The 16,630-nt window shown below is 42.8% G+C and overlaps 1 protein-coding gene across 1 annotated transcript in view; it reads left to right on the forward strand.

Moving 5' to 3' along the window:
• The window catches only part of ACSM1 (acyl-CoA synthetase medium chain family member 1), a 51,339-nt gene extending 41,207 nt beyond the window's left edge, over positions 1 to 10,132 (forward strand). The window contains exons 11-14 of the mRNA XM_044233026.1: positions 5,445 to 5,572; positions 6,653 to 6,752; positions 8,239 to 8,358; positions 9,812 to 10,132. Of these exons, the coding sequence (XP_044088961.1) occupies positions 5,445 to 5,572; positions 6,653 to 6,752; positions 8,239 to 8,358; positions 9,812 to 9,898 (435 nt within the window). The 3' untranslated portion in view covers positions 9,899 to 10,132. The remainder of the gene's footprint in view (positions 1 to 5,444; positions 5,573 to 6,652; positions 6,753 to 8,238; positions 8,359 to 9,811) is intronic.
• The last annotated feature ends 6,498 nt before the right edge of the window (positions 10,133 to 16,630 follow it).

The following is a 16,630-nucleotide window of genomic DNA, read 5'->3' on the forward strand; positions in this document are numbered from 1 at the left end:
GGATCCAACCACAGAGATTCTGGTTAAATTAAACTGGGATGGTCCAAAGCAACAGCATTTTTTTAAATTGGAAAGAACGTATTTTATTTTACACAGATGTCCTTTCCTGTGCCCACACCTATGTACATATATACCCCATTCCACTTCACTGGTCTCTTCACTATGATATGTTGCCACTCCTCCACTGAGAGTTGTTTGTTTTTTTTCATTCTTTTCTTTTCCTAAGCTAAAATATAAAATTTACCCGTTTCACCATTTTTAAGTGTAGAATTCAGTGGCCCTGAGTAAATCCACAACACTGTACAGCAGTTACCACCATGCATCTGCAGAAGCTTTTTTCATTCCAAATGGAGACTCTGTTCCCATTAAACAGTAACTCCCCCCTCCTCCTCATATCCCCAGGATTTTAAACTTTAATATACTTTTGGCTTTAAGAATTTGCCTATTTTAGGTACCTCTACCAAGTGGAATTATACCTTTGCCCTTATGCGTCTGGCTTATCTCACCTAGCACATGTTTTCAACGTTCATCCATGTTGTAGAATGTGACCAAATGTCATTTTTTTCAGGCTGAATGGTATTGTCTGGGTGTACCATATTTTGTATATCCATCAATTTCTTAATAGATATTGAGGTTATTTCCACCTTTTGGCTTCTGTGAATAATGTTCCAATGAGCCCTGGTGTGCAACTATCTGTTAGAGTTCCTGCTTTCACTTCTTTTGGGTGTATACCTGAAAATGGAATTGCTGCATCATACGGTAATTCTATATTTAACTTTTTGAGGAACTGTCAAAATGTTTTCCACAGTGGCTGCACCATTTTATATTTCTATCAGCAGTGCACAGGTGTTCCAATTTCTCCATATTTTGCTAATCCTTATTATTTTCAGGTTTGTTGTTTATGTGTATAATAGTCATTCTAGCATGAGTGAAGTCATATCTCATTGTGGTTTTGATTTGTGTCTCTTTAATGACTTAATGTTGAGCATCTTTTCATGTGCTTATTGGCCTTTCGTGTACCTTCTCTGGAGAATTGTATATTCAAGTCCTTTGCCTATTTTTAAAATTGGGTTGTTTGTTTTGTTATTGATTTGTAAGAGCTCTTTATATATTCTGGATATGAGGTATATTATAAGATATATGCTTTGCAAATATTTTCTCCCATTCAGTGCATTGTCTCTTCACTCTTTAGATAGTGTCCTTTCACGTAAAATTTTAAAAATTGACGTTTTATCTATCTTTTTCTTTTGTTTCCTGTGCTTTTGGTGTCATAGTCAATAAATAATTGTCAAATCCAAAATCATTAAGACTTCCCCCTATGTTTTCTTCTAAGAGTTTCAGAATTTTAACTCTTATGTCTAGGTTTTTGATCCACTTTGAGTTAATTTGTGTATATTGTATATAAGGTAACTGTATTCATTTGTATCCAAACATCCCAGTTTCTCAGTGCCATTTGTTGAAAAGATTGACTTTTCCCACTGAATGGTCTCAGCATTCTTGCCTAAAATTCATGGACAATATATGTGAAGGTTTCTTCATGGGTTCTCTGTTCTATTCTGATCATTATGCATCTTTTTTATTAATGCCAATATCACACTGTTTTGATTACTGTAGTTTTGCAGTAAATTTAAAAATCAGAAGTGTAAGCCTTCAACTTTCTTATCCTTTTAAAAGGTTGTCTTTGACTTTTTTGACTAAATTTATTCTTAGTATTATATTCTTTTTTTTTTTTAAAGATTTTATTTATTTGTCAGAGACAGAGGGAGAGAGAGCGAGTGAGCACAGGCAGACAAAGAGGCAGGCAGAGGCAGAGGGAGAAGCAGGCTCCCTGCTGAGCAAGGAGCCCGATGTGGGACTCGATCCCAGAACCCTGGGATCATGACCTGAGCCGAAGGCAGCGGCTTAACCCACTGAGCCACCCAGGCATCCCAGTATTATATTCTTTTTGATGCTATTCTAAATAGAATGTATTTCTGAATTTCTTTTGTCCCTATATAATTTTTTCTGTCTTTTAGTTTTTTGTCCATTTTTTTCTTAGTTTTTGATCACATTTAGCAGGTTTGACTTATTATTATTTCTTCCAAGTTTTTACTTAAATCCAGCTAGTCAACATATAGTACAATATTAGTCTCAGGTATAAAATTTAGTGATTCATCGCTTACATACACAACCCCAGTGCTCATCATAACAAGTACACTCTTTAATCCCCATCACCTGTTTCACCCATCCCCCTGTCCCTCCTCTCTGGTCACCATCACTTTGTTCTCTACAGTTAAGAATGCGTTTCTTAGTTTTCCTCTCATTCCCTCCGCCCAATGTTCATTTGTTTTGGTTCTTAAATTCCACATATGAGTGAACTCTAGAAATCAGATTCTCCCACTTCCCTAGAGGTTGAGGTTTGGGGGGTTTCATTGTTTTGTTTTTGATTTTGGACTGTTGAAGTCTATAGTAGTCTTTTGTTGTGGTACTTTTGCAAATTCTTTAAAGTCTATTATTATGTGTGATCACTGAGGTCTCTGATTCTTTAGCTCATGTTTAGGTAATGTTTTGGCAGAGATTTCCTTGAGTGGCAGGAACTCAAATGAACAAAGAAAAATGTCACCAACCAAAAAAGAGAGAGGACAACCACTGTGCAGATGGGTTCTGTGCTGGGGCACGCCTTCACTGCTTAGCTGAACTTGCTCTGAGCCTAGGGATCAGCCCGAGATGAAAGCTTAAGGTCTTCTCAGGACTTTGCTGAGCATGGTTCTTGCTGGGGGAATGTTCATGGCTATCTTAATTTCCCCATGTACATACCTGTCTTGAACATCTGAAATTCAAAAAAACAAACAAAACTCACCCAGCATCTCCCCCAGACCTTGATGGTCTATTGTATATCTCCACCCATAATCTCTTACCTCAGGTGTCTTCACTTTTGTAGTTTGCCTGGTAACTTCTATGACCAGTGCCTGCTGTTTTTTTTTCTGAGTTACATAAAATCAGTACCTTGCACCTGTCCTTCAGGCAGCCCCCCAGATAGGTTAGAACAAATGCATGCAATAACCAATATTTTACTTCAAAATATCCATTTTTTTTTAAAGATTTTATTTATTCATTTGACAGAGAGAGATCACAAGTAGGCAGAGAGGCAGGCAGAGAGAGAGAGAGGAGGAAGCAGGCTCCGTGCTGAGCAGAGAGCCCGATGCGGGACTCGATCCCAGAACCCTGAGATCATGACCTGAGCCGAAGGCAGCGGCTTAACCCACTGAGCCACCCAGGCGCCCTCAAAATATCCATTTTTTGAAAAGTTGATTTAGTATCACAAATGGAAAACAGTAGTATTAGAAGGCAATTATAACCATAACTGTAATGCAAAACAAATTTTTTTCATTAAACAATTAACCAATTTTTTTCATTAAACAACTAACAAAATTGTTTTCATAAAACAATTTTTTTTTTCATTCTAGCTAAACCCTGTTCCCACTAAAAGCTCTAATCCTGAAACTCACTCTTGGTAGTTCCAGAGATTTTAAAAACATGTCAGAGCATCTCGTTAATACAATCAGAACAATGGGAAGGGAACCTAAAACGGGATGTCATTCAGTGTTTTTTTAATTTTTTTTCCCCTGGAACCTCTTAAAATCATTTTATGTTTCATGACAGGGATGATCTCAACACATTGCTTAGTGGTCGAGTGCATAGGCTGTGGAGCAAGAATTAAATTCAAATACCGACCCTACCTCTGCCAGCTCAGTGACTTTGAAGAAGATATTGGGCTTCTCTGAGCACTCATTTCTTCTATTATGAGTTATGAAAATCTAGCCTCACATAAAACCTGCACATAAATGTTGAGGGCAGCTTTATTCACAATGGCCCAAGCTGGAAACAACCCAGAGGCCCTTCAATGGGTTGACACCCAAACTGTGGTTCATCCATAACATAAACTACCATTTAGTAATAAATAGGATCAAAGTATTGATGAACATAAGATACTGGATGAATTTCCAGGAAATTATACTCAGTGAAAAAAATAAAAACAGAGCTAGTCCCAAAAAGTAACATACTATAGAATTCCATTTATGTAACATTCTTAAAGTGACAAAATTATAAAACTGGGGAATAGATCAGTCCACTGCCAAGGGCTTAGGGGTTTGAAGGGAGGTGGGAGGGAAAAGAGGAGGGAGATGGGTGTGGATACAAAAGAACAAGACAGGAGATCCTCAGGATGAAAGGATTCTTCTGTATCTTCACTCTGGTGGTATATACAAACCTGCACATTTGATACAATTGCATAGTACTAAACACACCCAAACACACACAAAAAAGCACAGGTAAACTGCTGGGAGATCTGAGTGAGACTGGTCAATATCCTGGTTGTGATACTGAGCTGTAGTTTTGCAGGATGCTACCATTGAGGAAAACTAAGTAAATGGCCCAAGAATCTCTCTGTGCTATTTCTTTTAACTGCATGCAAATATATATCTTTTTAAAAAGATTAATTTATTTGAGAGAGAACATGCATGCATGAGTATGTACATCAGTTGGGGAAGGGGCTGAGGGAGACAGAGAATCTCAAGCAGGCTTTACACTGAGTGTAGAGCCCTATGCAGGGCTCAGTCTCAGGACCCTGAGATTATGACCCTGAGCCAAAATCAAGAGTCATCTGCCCAGGGGCCCCTGGGTGGGTTAAAGCCTTTGCCTTCGGCTCAGGTCATGGTCTCAGGGTCCTGGGATCAAGCCCCACATCGGGCTCTCTGCTCAGCAGGAAGCCTGCTTCCTCCCCTTCTCTGCCTGCCTCTCTGGCTACTTATGGTCTCTGTCTGTCAAATAAATAAAAATAAAATCTTAAAAAAGAAAAAGACTCATCTGCCCAGCCAACTGAGCCACGCAGGTGCCCTGCAAATATATAACAATCTTAAAATAAACCATTTAATTGGAAAAATAAAAGCTGAAATCAAGAATCATCTGCCCAGCCAACTGAGCCACGCAGATACCCTGCAAATATATAATGATCTTAAAATAAACCATTTAATTGGAAAAATAAAAGCCTATTAGGTTTTCTGGGAGGAACAGATGAGGTAGTATTTTGGGAAGGAATTTCATTTAACAAAATTTTATTGACATTTCTCATTTGTCCAGGCACTGTGTGAGTGCTAAGCTGAGACCAATAAATAAAACACAGCATCCATGTTCTAGTGGGAATTTTTTTCTGAGAGTGCCACACAAAAGAGAATTGTTACTTTTTAAAATTAGCCTTAAAATTGGCTCAGTGCTGTCCTCTAGTTGAGAAGTAGTGTTCATTCAGTACTTGGATATAATGAAAGTAGACTCAGGGAGATTACAAAACTTGCCCAGGTGGCAGGTAGAGCAAGGAGCAGGATCCAGACTCAGATCTGAGCAGCAGGTTGTGGCTCATCATCTCTAAACTCATTGCCTTCCACAAAGGAGTTTTGTTGTCTTTGCAGGACAACCCAGCAAAGACAGCTGAAGTGGAGTGTGGGGACTTCTACAACACTGGAGACAGAGCAACTATGGATGAAGAGGGCTACATCTGGTTCCTGGGAAGGGACGATGACATCATCAATGCCTCTGGGTAGGTATGACTGACCTGAGCCAGAGACATCACCCTCACATGCCTCATGGTTTCTAGCTTGTTTGACACTTATCCAAGCTTGGTGACAGGACCCTCAGGCTAACTCTGAACAGAGCTTTGTCTATGGGACCCTTTCCTGGGGATATTAGTACACCTCCCCCAAGCCCTGCATCCAGAAAAGTCAAAATGTAGTTCAGGAAGGTCTGCAAAGGGGAACCATAATAAGACACTATGCAATTTAAAGGATTTAGAAGGAAGACTTTACTTAAGCCTTTATGGGTTGAGGAAGCTTCCTCTATGTCTGACTCCTCTAATGGCATGTAACGTGTCACTGAAAATTTTAATAATAAATGACAATGAAAACCTTTTGGAGCACTTACTATGAGGAATCATACTCTATACTGCCTCATATAACCCACCTCTCAATGCTAGAAGGTAGGTGCAATTGTGCTTATTTTACAGATGAGGCAACTGAGTCACTGACTAGTCAAGAAAGTTCCTCAAAGAGGGCTATATACAACCCAGACTTACAAAACTTGTCTGCCTCCAGGTCATTTGTCCCTAACCTAAGTGATTTGGAAAGAAAGAAAAAAAAAATGACACATTATGCCAGAGTAACAAGTTCTCTTGGATATTTCAGGGAATATTTCAGGGAAATTGAGGAAATTATTTACTTTTTAAATTTCTGAAACCTGCTAATCTAATGGGGAAGAGTATGCAGAATTTGCGTGAATATTTAAGATAAAGGTTGAGAGTTCCATTAGGTTTCAGGCCAAGGGAAGCTGCTAGAGCCAAGGCCCAGAGCTTGGGGAGGGCTAAATATTCACCCCCCTCCCTGAGCAGAGGCAGTGAGGTGAAAAACTCTGGGGAGCATGCGAGTGTTGTATCTCTCAGCACAGAGTGTGCATTCTTCATGTTTGGGGCCCATGACAGAGCCAGGTCCCAGGTATCTGGCTCCTTGTGACAGTTTTCCTGCAGAGCAGAGGTAGATGTGACCCTCCAAAACATGAGCCCTGAGGACCTGGGTCTCCTGACCTGGGCAGCTGCTCAGAAACCAAGCAAGAGCCATTGATCCTGCAGGAACCGCATTGGGCCCTCAGAGGTGGAGAACGCCCTGAGCGAACATCCGGCGGTGGCTGAATCAGCTGTGGTGAGCAGCCCGGACCCGATTCGAAGGGAGGTAAGGAGGAAACAGAGGTTGTTGTGTCTGTGTGTGGGCATTAAGGCAGGTGCAGGGGAAGGTTCCTGTCTCCCCTGCGTGGGACCTAGGGTGGAGGGAGGCCCAGGGAACGTGTATGTGCATTTACACTGTGTGGTCAGCAGAGGGCAGTGTGGCCCCCCTCGTGTGTGAGGGATAATGATGCTTGTGAATGTGGCTTGCTGCTGGGTTGCCTCTTTGTTTTGTTGACTGTTTCCTTTGCTGTGCAGAAGCTTTTGATCTTGATGAAGTCCCAAAAGTTTATTTTTGCTTTTGTTTCCTTTGCCTTTGGAGACATATCTTGAAAGAAGTTGCTGTGGCTGATATCGAAGAGGTTACTGCCTATGTTCTCCTCTAGGATTCTGATGGATTCCTGTCTCACGTTGAGGCCTTTTATCCATTTTGAGTTTATCTTTGTGTATGGTGTAAGAGAATGGTCGAGTTTCACTCTTCTACATATAACTGTCCAGTTTTCCCAACACCATTTATTGAAGAGAATGTCTTTTTTCTACTGTATATTTATTTTTTCCTGTTTGGGCTGCTGCTGCCCATGTCCTAGTTACTGTGCCCTTCCTGCCTGCTGGCTTATTTCCCTCTCACTGCAACCCCATTAATTAAGGACTCTGAGACCCTCTTTTACAGAGACAGAAACAAGCATAAGGAGATTAAATAAGTTGCCTGATCACAAAGCTCTAAAGTGGTGGAGCCAGAATGGGAACCTAAGCAGCCTACTCCAGAACACGCATTCATTGATTCACTGTGTGCTGAGCGCCTACTGTGTACAAGGCCCTGTGCCCTGTAGTAGCGACATAAATAATATCAACAGAGTTCATCACCACCATTTATTTAATGCCCACAGAACTCTGTTTACAGTAATAGTGAAAATGGTGATGATAGGCGTACCTGGGTGGCTCCGTCAGTTAAGCATCTGCCTTTAACTCACATCATGATCTCAGGATGCTGGGATCGGGCCCCGAATCGGGCTCCCTGCTCAGCGGGGAGCCTGCTTCTCCCTTTCCCCCTGCCTCTGCCCAGGAGTTGTGCTCACTCTCTCTCGAATAAATAAATAAAATCTCTTTTTTAAAATAAATATGAACTTTATTTAGCATAATGTTTAGAAAAATAAGTTCAGTCTTTAAGAAAAAATGCTGATGATAATGATAGGAATAAAAATCAGTTTAAACTAGCTTCATGGTTTATATGACCAATCTTGATGAATCTTGGCATCCATAGCCTGAGGAATGAAGCTGTGCCATCCCCACATCACAGAGAAGGACATGGAGGGTAAGAGAGGTGAAGTAATTTTCCAGGCAAAGAGTAGAAATTGGAAGTGTGGAAACTGTTCCTATTCTCTTCCAGAGGCTCAACTGTCAACTTGTTTTTCCATTTACTTAATAAACATTTACTTTTTAGACTATACATGTAGTTGCCACCCACCCTGAGCCTCCACTCTGGTTCTGCACTGCAGGTGGTGAAGGCATTTATTGTCCTGACCCCAGAATTCCTTTCCTATGACCGGGATCAGCTCATCAAGGAGCTTCAGCAGCATGTGAAGTCAGTTACAGCCCCGTATAAGTATCCCAGGAAGGTGAGTAAGGACAAAGAGATAGGATCTGGTCCCCTCCAGTGGGCCCAGGGCTTTGCTGCCCCAAATCTCCTCAGGTGAGCCTTATGTAGCCCATGGAATGAGCATTTTTCTCTACAAAAGAAGCATTCAACTTAAGGGTTTAGGTGAGATCAGAGAAACCTGTATCCTGTGTCACAAAACAAAAAGGCTGACAGGTCAACCCACAGAAAAAAAATCAGACAAGAGCCTAGAAATATCCAAGAAGGTTATTTGTAATCTTCCACAATTTGAAAAAGACATTCAAGTTAACAATTGCCACACTTTTAAAAAACATTATTTGTGGTAAAAAAATGTATTCTAAATCGAAGCCCAATATAGATACACAACAAACCAAAGTTAGCAAAATAATATTTATTGTAGCATAAAATACATTCTGAGAGTTTTTACTCTTTCTGTTTTGTTTTCAGTACCATGTGCAAACTATGAAAATGTCCAACAATAGAGAAATGATTAAATTATTCATGGTATTTAATGCTGTCCTGTAATTTAAAAAGATGACACAGATTTTTTATTTGTAATATAAAACATCATAAAAATACCTTATTAAGAGAAAAAAGCAGGCTGTGAATAAATACCCATGTTATCTGACTTGTTGAAAAACGTTTGAAAGGACACCTGGGCCAAAAATTTAACGTCCTTCTATTGTACTAATATGTTGCTGTGTTTTCTGGATGTTTACCTTACAAACATAAAGGCAGACAGGTAATATTTATTGAACTCTTAATGTGTGTGCCAGGCTCTGGACTCAAACTTTACATGTATTATTATTTCATTTAATTCCCCCAAACCTGAGATGGTATAACCATCCACCTTATAGAGTGGAGATGGAGGCTCACAGACTCGCAGTAAATTGCCTGAGGTTGAAGTGAAGGAACAGGCAGAGCTGGAAGTCACACCCATGTGTCTCAGACAACAGAGTTCATGCTTCACCTGTGAGGCTGTGTTGCCTCATAGAGTGGAGACAGGAGGATGCATGACAGTTAGGAAGGGCCAGATGTCACTGTGAGTAACCCAAAGCCATGTGTCTTAGCGGCTTCTCCTAGGGAAGCATGTTAGCACCTGCCACATGTCCACATGGTCTTCGTGGGACCAGGATAAAAGAGCGGCCACCATAGGGACCTGCCAGGTGCTCTGTGAGATGGACGGAGGGGGAGCCGGACTCAGTCCCAGGTGCTCTGTTCGAGGCGGCACGTCTCACTCCATGCGCATCTCACTGGTCGGAGCTCATTACAGGACTACATCCAACTTCCTGAGTCAGAGGACAGCCTGACATTCTTGGTGTGGAGGCTCTTGGGGTCACAACATGGTGCCAGTCCATCTGGGGGACTATGCAGGGTCAGAGGAGGGGCGTGGGATATTGGTAGGAAATGACAGCAGGACTAACTCAGGGTGGGTTTGCTTTATCCTTGACCAGGTGGAATTTGTCTCAGAGCTGCCCAAAACCGTCAATGGCAAGATTAAAAGAAGTGAACTTCGGAAAAAGGAGTATGGTCAGATGTAATCAGCAAAACCCTCAGAAACCACTGAGCCATCTTCACGAAATCCCTGGTGCCTCGGTTTCCCCACTGTGGGGAGGATAAGGAAGGGAGTGATTGAGATTGATTTGTAAAAACATCAGGGGTGCCCACATTCCAGCATTTTTGCTCTTTTTATATTAGTATCAGTCTCTTGTTTCCAAGTCCACCAGTGAGCACTCAGAATGTGGCCAGGGTAATAAACCGACATTAGCATCCAAGGGGGACTTGTGTTGTGCTTTTACTTTGTAAATGAACTGGTGCTAAATTCTGTCCCTCCAGGATTCTCCCCAGGCCCCATCAGAGAGGACTCTAGGGCCAGATTCTCCCTCCTTATTCCAGGGACCTGGGTGACTCCTTCTGTCTGTTCAACAACCAGGACACAGAGGACTGGGGAGGGACCCTTTCTTGGCATCAGGCACCTCTTCCTGGCTTGCCCACGCTCTGCTGGAGGGTGAGGTCAGGGTCAGAGGTAGTGAGGTGGCTGGGGAAGGAGGAAGAGGCTGAGGGCAGCCCAGCCTGGTGATTCCACTTACCTGCCAGACCATTCTTCCCAGATCCATCCAGCATCCCATTGATCTGCTGCTGCTGTTGCTGCTGGTGCTTCCAGACCCCCGCCAGCTCCAGCAGAGGTATGGGAGGGATCTGCCCTGTGGGGACCCAGGAATCCTCTAAGATGCCTCCAGCTCTCTCCACAGTTGCTCAAACCCCAATCTTCGGAGCCCCAGAGCTCTGTTCCCCAGCCCTGTAGGATGCCTCACTCACTCACCTTTCCCAGGGTCAAGGAATCTCTCAGTCTCGCCAGGGGCCCAGGGTTCTCCCCACAGTTCATGGGGTCCTCCTGCCATCTGGAGCCTGAGAGGTGATGTGGGCAAAGGGCAGGGCATATCACAGGCTTGAAACAGGAGGGACCTGTGGTGGTCACCTGGGCTGCCTTTAATAACTGAGATGTGAGGCACTGGATCTGGGAAGACTCTTGGCCCATGGAGATGATGACGCAAACGTCTGTATGTGCTCAACATGTGGCTTCCTCTCATCTTTTGCACAATTACGGACACAGGCATGGACAGTCCCCGTTCACTGAAGGAAAATAGCTCAGGGTCACACACCTGGTAAGCAGGACGGTAATCAAACTCTAGATTCCTGGTTTGTCTCCAGGGGCTACAAAGGGTTTCATAGATGGGAGGCTGACACTGGCTTTGGGGACACATCCTCAACTCCATGACTGATCTCACCTGTTCAAGGCCCCCAGACTCTGTTCCCTGCTGCTTCTTTCCCTGCTCCCAGTTCCAGTTCTAGTCAAGGTGACTCAGGCCATCGTTCGTGGAATTCCCTGGTCCGCCTTATAGGCTGGGCCTCACTTCTGTTCACTTTTGGGCTAGTCTGACGCACCCCTTCCATTGCTGCTCTCTCCTTCTACAACCAGGACGGCCCAACTCTGGGGCTCTTGAGGTGGACAGCAGCATCTAAACAGACTTTAGCACTATTGTTTTGTTATACTTGTTGGCTTGTTTTTTATGGTTTCTTCATCTTTATGTTAAAGATGTTCTCCTAAGTGAGGGTGGTTGGAGTGGAGACAGGGTGGGAGGGGTGGGGTGTCTGGGCGATGGACATTGGGTGGGGGGTATGTGCTATGGTGAGTGCTTGAATTGTGTAAGACTGATGAATCACAGACCTCTATCCCTGAAACAAAAAATACATTATATGTTAATAAGAAAAAAAGCCATTGTTCTCCTATTTTAGCAGTGCTAGAATGGTTCCTGTTTAAAAGAAATTTACATAACAATAAATTGGTGGTGTGTAGAGCACTGATTTTCAGCTGTCTTGGGCTTAAAGGAGTTGAGGAAACATTGTGTGAGTCCTAGGGAGACACTGTTTAAGAAGTTCAGCTCAGGACAGGGCCCAGGAGAGAGGATAACATGGGGTTTGTCTAGTCTCCTGGGCCCCTGGCGCTGCCCACATGCTTGGCTGTCCCCACCCAGCACATCTGGAGCTCCCAACTCTCTGGGTGTTGTCCTGCATCCCCCAGGGGAGAAGCTGGTGAAAGTCTTCTCTTAAAATGCTCTCATTCCTGGAGGTCCCAGGAGATGACACGAGAGTCCGATTGGATTGTTTCCCTCTGAGCTTCATCATATAAAGCCGAAGCTAGTGGGTAGGAGGGTCACAAAAGAGAAGTGACAGATCTACTTTGTTCAAATGGCTCAGCCAATTAGGAATGATTTTGAGACCATACAGTCTTCTCACACTAATACCTGAGGATATTCCAGCCCAGAAGACATATTTGATTACAACTGTATCATGCTCATATCATTCAGTCACAATGTTGCTCTTTTTTTCTTTTTCTTTACTTCTGTTTCATTGATAGAGGTACTTCTCAATTTCTAAACATACATAAATTTCTAGTTAGCTTTTAATCAGTGATTTCTAGCATGTTATGTTACCACAAAATGCTCTGGTTGTTGTCTGTGATTTTATGCGTCTGAAAAAAATTGAAATTTCCCTTCAATTTTGATGGCCAAAGCAAATCAGGAGCATTTTTGTAACGGTCTCCTATGTGCCCAAAATCTGTGTGTCCTCCACAGTGGATATGGATATGGACAGATGTATGGAGACAGCTGTGGGATTCAGATGGTTTGCCATCAAGATTGATATCTTGTGGATGTTCTGTCTGCATTGAGTTGCTGGGAAAGGGCTGGAGCCTCCTACTCTGGTTGTGTATTTGATTGTTGTTGCAGTTTGGTCCTCCTTTGCTTTCTCTGTTATTCAGCCAGAGGCTCTTGGATGGGAGTTTGGAAAGGAAGGAGAGCGCACCCAGGAGAGGGAACAGGGACCGGGGTTGGAGGGAGCAAACAGGAAGGATGGCCAAAGTTCCAGAGAGGACCTGTCGTTGGGATGGCACGTGGTGGGGTATCAGGTGGGAAGGGGCTTTGTACCAATGAGGTCACCTGTGGCATCCATGTTGAGGTACTAGGGGCAAAGGCAGCTGATTGGTGGAGAAATTAGAAAGGTTCTAGGTTGCTAAGGAAACGTTCAAACCTGGGAAGGCTTGGTGGAAGATGGATTCTCCACACCAACTGCTCCTGAGAGTTCACTTTACCTGCTAATGTGTCCTGCTGACCTTGTACTTTACTAACCTGCTGACCTCCTAACCTTTCTGAACTGTGCTCCTTCCCTTCAAGTACTCATTCTCACTCTGACACTGTCCCTGACCCCTTCTTCTCCTGACCAACACTTCCCCATCCTACCCTCTATTTCCTCCCTATTCCCATCTCTAATTACCACATTGTCCCCTCCCCAACCCTCCCTAACCCCCCCACCCTTCCCTCTCCTGCCCCCCAACCATCTCCACATCCTCCCTGGGGCCACAGTGCCCCTTAAAAGGACGAGGACATGATGCTGCAAAGGCTTCTCTTCTGGTTCCTCCTGCTCCCATGTCCCAGTTCCTCAAACCCAAATGTGAGTAAACATGACACTTCAATGGTGTCTTCCTCCTTCTAATTTTTTTTTTTTTGGATATTATTTATTTGAGCAATGGAGAAAAAGGGCACAGGTATAGGGGGAAGAGCAGAGAGGGTGGGAAAGAGAGAATCCCAAACCAGCTGTGCAGTGAGCCCAGAGCCCAAAGAGGGGCTCTACCTCAGGACCATGAGATCATAACTTGATCCAAACCAAGACTTGGTCACTTAACTCCCAGGAGAGAGAGAGTCAGACAACAGTTAGGGACCACCCCTGGAAATAAGTAGACTTCTTTAGATCTGCTTGTATCAGATTATGAAAGAGGGGTCCGGAAGTGTCAGGAGGGACCCTTGTATTGAGGTAGACTCATCCCACACGGTGACCTCTAGTCAAAATAGACTTCATTCTGTTTCATTTGAGTCTTCAGAAGAGGGAATTTCTTGGTCGTCTTGATTTCAATTAATCCCCTCTACCTAGGCTGCATCTCATGGATCGGTTCACCTTTCTCATTCTACCCCAACTCTGAACTCTTGCCTAAACGAACTGGTCTTGCGTTTCCCACCTCCACCTGCTCATGGCCACTATCAGAGAACCGAGTGGTTTTGGCCCCACTGGCTGTGATCTAGTTAAGAGTCAGCTACTCATATCAGCATCCAGATAGCTGCCAGATGTCCTGAGTGCCCACGACTGGGTGTGTTTGATATTTATGACAAGGTGGCCTTTATCTTTTGTACATTTGATACCCATGATCAACCATTGTCCTGACAGCTACTGCTCTCTTTCAGACAGTGGCTATTCGAAGGCAGTGTACTTTTCCCGCTAGCACACATTTTCCTGACCTCAGCTGTGAGGGATGAAGAGGAAAATGTTATAGATTTCAGGAACTCCTTTCTAGAGAGGTGTGTTTGCACAAAATCAACCCTGATGTGAATTAGTATGAATTGCACTGTGTCTTTTCCTGAAATACTTCTAAATGTAGTTTTTGTTAAATGATGTGTTCCTTGCCTTGGTGTTCATATCCAGGAATTCTGTATTCTTTTAGAATTACTGGTCACATGGGTGGTTCAGGCAGTTAAGTGTTTGCCTTAGGCTTGGACCATGATCCTAGGGTCCTGGGATTGAGCCCTGGTTGGGCTCCCTGCTCTGCTGGCAATCTGCTGCTCAGTCTCCCTCTGCCCTTCCCCCTCTCTCTTTCAAATAAATACATTCTTTAATATTTTCTCTCATTAAAAAGTTAAATTTTATAGATTTTATTGCCTGATTTAATTACAGTACTAAGAAATAGGAACATGAATTCCTTCCATCAGCTTTTTAGAGATACAAAACATCATGGATATCCTTAGGGTGTACATGATCACCTGTTATGCAAATCCTTATGTACTTCAGAAATCTGACATCTTGGACTGTGATTCAAAAGCAAAGTGAGCATTGAAAGAAAACATTAATGTTTTCAGAAACTAAGCCATAACTAATTTATTTTTATGGGAAAGTAATTACATATCATATTAATGAGCAGCCTCCCGTCTCTCTCACTTATGACCTAATCTATAAACATCTGTCCATATAACATGTTCATTTGTATCTCTAGTACATTATATTCATGCTTTCTCTCATTCTTCCAAAATTTTGGGTTTAGTTTTGGAAATGTTGCAAAGGAGTTTATCCAGGTCCTTCATGAATGTACAAAAGAAGTCACTGACTTCTTACCTACTCTAAGTTTACATTGACTTATTTTGTGTATTTTATGTTGGCTTATAAATTCTCAAGTTCTGTTAGCTATAGAAAAAAAATTTTCAATCTGCTTGTAGGTAAAGTAAAATCTCTTAAGATCTATTAGATTTTGCCTACAGCTTCAGTGTGTTATAATATATATGTGATCACAACATCTTTTCAAACAATACTGTTTGTTGATATTGGACAGAGGTAAGCAACAAGGAAACCATCACCATGGTAAGATGATAAACACACTCATCACTCCTCAAAGTTTGCCCCAGCTCCTTGGCCATCCCTCTGTGCTCCTTCTCCTCCAGGAGGAGGTAGCTGAGAGGTATGATTACCTCCTGGAGGCCGGTTGAGGGTTTGTAAACTAGATTCTTTGTGACAGATACACAGTAAATGTCTTTGAGATTCCTCATTGTCTCAAATGGTATTTCAGCTTGTCCTTTCCTTGCCTGACCATTTCTGTGTTGTCCCTGATGTGATTGAAGTTCTGTGGAAGCTTCTCATTTTAACTGCCTCCTTGGGAACCTGTGCCTTTCTCATTTACCTCTGGAGAACCATCCTCGCTGAAAGTATACTAATAATGTACCTTCTATACTTTCATTCATAAATAAGCAGAAAATTTTATAGTCACTGGACATTTTTACGTCCATTCAGTACTACAGATTTCCCTCTAATATGTCAATTTTGATGATCACCTAGATTGATGTAGTTTTAAATTTCTATTGAAGTGCCTTCTTGATCCATTTTTTTTTTTTAAGTTCAAGCACAATTGGCAAACAGTGTAATAATGTGAGTCTCAGGTGTACAATATGACTCAGCAATTCTGTACATTTCTCAGTGCTCACCACAAGAAGTGGACTCTTCTTCCCCTTCACCTCTTTCCCTCATCCCTCCATCCACCTACCCTCCCAGCCTTGTCTTTTTTAGAAGTGTGCTGTTGAATATGCATTTTTTTGGCCATTCTCCAGGTATCTTTCTGTTCTCTACCTCTAGTTTGAGTCATCTGTGGTCTGAGAACATACTTCCTGTGGTTTCGATTCCCTTGGTGGTTCAGATATGTTGTGTGGCCCCAAATATGACCTCTTCTTATTTTTTAAATTTCTTTTCAGCATAACAGTATTCATTGTTTTTGGACCATACCCAGTGCTGCATGTAATCCATGCCCTCTCTAATATCCACCACCTGGTTCCCCCCAACCTCCCACTCCCTGCCCCTTCAAAACCCTCAGATTGTTTTTCAGAGCCCATAGTCTCTCATGGTTCACCTCCCCTTCCAATTTCCCTCAACTCCCTTCTCTTCTCCATCTCCCCTTGTCCTCCATGCTATTTGTTATGCTCCACAAATAAGTGAAACCATATGATAATTGACTCTCTATGCTTGACTTATTTCACTCAGGAAAGCCAAACAGCAATTAACTGGAATAGAAGTCAAGACCAGCTCTTCCAAGGGACCCACGGATGCCCCTCCGGGTTTCCCCCATGGTGCCTACCAAGCTTCCCTGGTTTATACAGATCACCTTATACCTTCCTTCCAACACAGCA

This window comes from Neovison vison, chromosome 14 (assembly GCF_020171115.1).
Source record: "Neovison vison isolate M4711 chromosome 14, ASM_NN_V1, whole genome shotgun sequence".
In the NCBI taxonomy this organism is placed as follows: Eukaryota; Metazoa; Chordata; class Mammalia; order Carnivora; family Mustelidae; genus Neogale; species Neogale vison.